This window comes from Echinops telfairi, unplaced genomic scaffold, assembly GCF_000313985.2.
Source record: "Echinops telfairi isolate 266 unplaced genomic scaffold, ASM31398v2 ScPeMD7_7424;HRSCAF=8462, whole genome shotgun sequence".
Classification (NCBI taxonomy): Eukaryota; Metazoa; Chordata; class Mammalia; order Afrosoricida; family Tenrecidae; genus Echinops; species Echinops telfairi.
In genome coordinates, this window is record NW_022111324.1 from 25,134,620 (window position 1) to 25,137,528 (window position 2,909).

Consider the following 2,909-nt stretch of genomic DNA (forward strand, 5'->3'; position numbering starts at 1 on the left):
GCTTTTGGAGAGACCAATACAGGAAGTAGATAACTGATCTACTTGAAACATGGAGTCCCTGGGTGATGCCCACAATGTGCCCAGCTTCCGAGTGCACCCGGTGGCACCGCAAATGAAAGGCCTGCAATTGACTCCTGAAAAACCAGCCACTGAGTCCCCGACAGAGCACAGTTCTCCTCTGACACACACGGGGTTGCCATGACCTGGAATCTACTTGACTGCAAATATTTTATTGTTTGCTTGTTTGTGTTTTCTTTATTGAACTCTGTTACTGCAGGACATAGTAATACATTCATTACCCTACTGGTTTTCACAAAATCTTAGATAGCAAAAGTACAAATGAATACCATAACAATCGTAGTGCTATCAACTGCAGGCACCACCGTTGGCTCTTCTACAGGGAGGAAACCGCACTGGAGAGCTATGGGGTTTGCCGGAGGCACACATCTGCTGAGGATGGAGCCAGTATTTTAATGTGTTGTCCTGACCCCTGTAGCTGTCCGTGTGGCAATGACAAGGGAATACCACCTAACTTTGATGGGTAGTTAAAAAAAACAAAATCCCAGCAGTTCTCAACCTTTTTTGGGGGATGTCGAACAACCCTTTCACGGGGGTCACCCAATTCATAACAGTAGCAAAATTACAGTTAGGAAGTAGCAATGAAAATAATTTTGTGGCTCGGGGGGTCACCAAAACCCGAGGAACTGTAGGAAAGGGTCGCGGCATTAGGAAGGTTGAGAACCACTGCTGTAGACCGTTCCCCGTGTGTTACTTCTCGTCTGCCCTTTGTCTCAGGTACTGGCTACATTGACAACGTGACCCTGGTTTCAGCCCGCCCTGTCTCCGGAGCTCCAGCACCTTGGGTTGAAAACTGCCTGTGTCCCGTTGGGTACAAGGGCCAGTTCTGCCAGGATTGTGCTTCTGGATACAAAAGAGATTCAGCGAGGCTGGGACCTTTTGGAGCCTGTATTCCATGCAACTGCCAAGGAGGAGGAGCCTGCGATCCAGACACAGGTGGGTGGAAATGTTGCCTGGATCAGATGGCCTGGGGGTGCGGGGGGGGGCAGGTGATGGGGAGTCTCCAGGAGAAAGAGAACCCAAACTCATTTCAGAGATGGAAACGGATTAAGGGAAGCAGGGCTGGAGTGGGGACGATGGGCACAGGACATTGGTGCACTAGGCCTTTTCAATGTGGGAATGGCTCGAGGGTGTGAGACAGGTGCTGGGTTTCAGGAAATGGTTGTCTTGGTTCAGTGCTGGGGGCAGGAGGGCTGGTGTCAGGTTGCAGGAATTGTCTGGGGAGATCAAAGGCCTCAGTGAATGTGTGGACAGGTGGGGGTAGCCCTGAAGTCGGGCAGTGTGAAGTTAGGATGGAAAAGGAAGTGTGTGTGCACTTAGTAGGGGAGGGCGAGGCTGGGGCTCAGGGTCATCATGCCCTTGATACCAGAGCAACGGGGCATACCGTGTGATCTTTGCAAAGGGCTTCAGACAGGCAGGCTTTTCAGCTCGTGAGTCCTGACCCTACACAGCCTCCGTACTAAAGGGAACACTGTGTGGGACCCCGCTCATTGCGCCGCCTCTCCATTCTTCCTCTGCTTCCCAGGAGATTGCTACTCGGGGGATGAGAATCCTGACGTCCAGTGTGCCGACTGCCCCATTGGCTTCTACAATGACCCTCATGACCCCCGCAGCTGTAAGCCCTGCCCTTGTCGCAACGGGTTCAGCTGCTCGGTGATGCCCGAGACGGAGGAGGTGGTGTGCAATAACTGTCCCCTCGGCATCACCGGTAAGGCCAAGGGCCCGCTCCTTTCCATCCTGACACCCTGCTTTTATGTCAGGAGCTTTGCCAAGGAGGTTATCATTTTAAACACACACACCCACACAGTGCGGCAGAGTTGACTTGTGTCAGAGTAGACCCGTTCTCCACTGCGAATCCTACTCACGGATGTATCAGAAGCACCCGATCACCGCGGCTTTCTCCTTAGGTGCCTCTGGGCAGACTTGAACCTGCAGACTTTTGACTGGCAACCCAAGCACTTTGACCATTGGCACCACCCCCAAGACTGCAGGAAATTAGAGTTCCTTAAGGAGCTCCGGGGGTGGTGTGGGTCATGCCCTGAGCTGCTCTGCCACAGGGTCTGTAGTTTGAGCCCATCAGAAGGGCCTCTGGAGAAAGGAGGCTGGCTATGCCAGTGATGACGACGGTGTATTGTCCCAGGGGGCGGGTCTACCCTGTCCTCTCGTGCTGACAGCAGTTGTGGAGACAGATGAGAGAAAGCTGTTTCAGAGGGTTATAATGAACAGAGGAAGACGAGATTTCAGACCACATGCATGGGGACTCCAGCGATGCACCTGGAGTGGGGGGAGGGGATCCTGACTTCCCAGCTGTTTTAGCCAGTAACTTGCTACTCTGAACCTCTGGGTCTCATCTTGCTAGGTGGGTAACCTAGACTTGGCCCTTGGTTCCTTCCCAGGTGCCCGCTGTGAACTCTGTGCGGATGGATACTTTGGGGACCCCTTTGGGGAACATGGCCCAGTGAGGCCCTGTCAGCCCTGCCAGTGCAATGGCAATGTGGACCCCAGTGCCTCTGGGAACTGTGACCGGCTGACAGGCAGGTGTCTGAAGTGCATCCACAACACCACCGGCTTCTACTGTGACCAGTGCAAAGCCGGATACTTTGGGGATCCTTTGGCCACCAATCCAGTGGACAAATGTCGAGGTAGGACTGTCTTCCAGGTGTGCGTTTGTGTGTGTGCGCGCCTGTGTACATAAGCTTGCTCACCTGCAGACAACCATCGTTGACAGGGTTTTGCTGCTTCGGGTTTTCTGACAGCCTGCTTAGAAGGCTCCGCCCAGCAGCAGGTCCCTGGAAGGCAGAGAAGGAGGTGCTGGAATGGGCTCAGCTGGT

At 53.6% G+C, this 2,909-nt stretch overlaps 1 protein-coding gene across 1 annotated transcript in view; it reads left to right on the plus strand.

The window, feature by feature from the left end:
* Positions 1 to 2,909, plus strand: part of LAMC2 (laminin subunit gamma 2) — a 73,832-nt gene that overhangs the window by 43,889 nt on the left and 27,034 nt on the right. Inside the window, exons 9-11 of the mRNA XM_004706788.2 lie at positions 796 to 1,014; positions 1,604 to 1,786; positions 2,475 to 2,720. Coding sequence (XP_004706845.1) covers positions 796 to 1,014; positions 1,604 to 1,786; positions 2,475 to 2,720 — 648 coding nt within the window. The remainder of the gene's footprint in view (positions 1 to 795; positions 1,015 to 1,603; positions 1,787 to 2,474; positions 2,721 to 2,909) is intronic.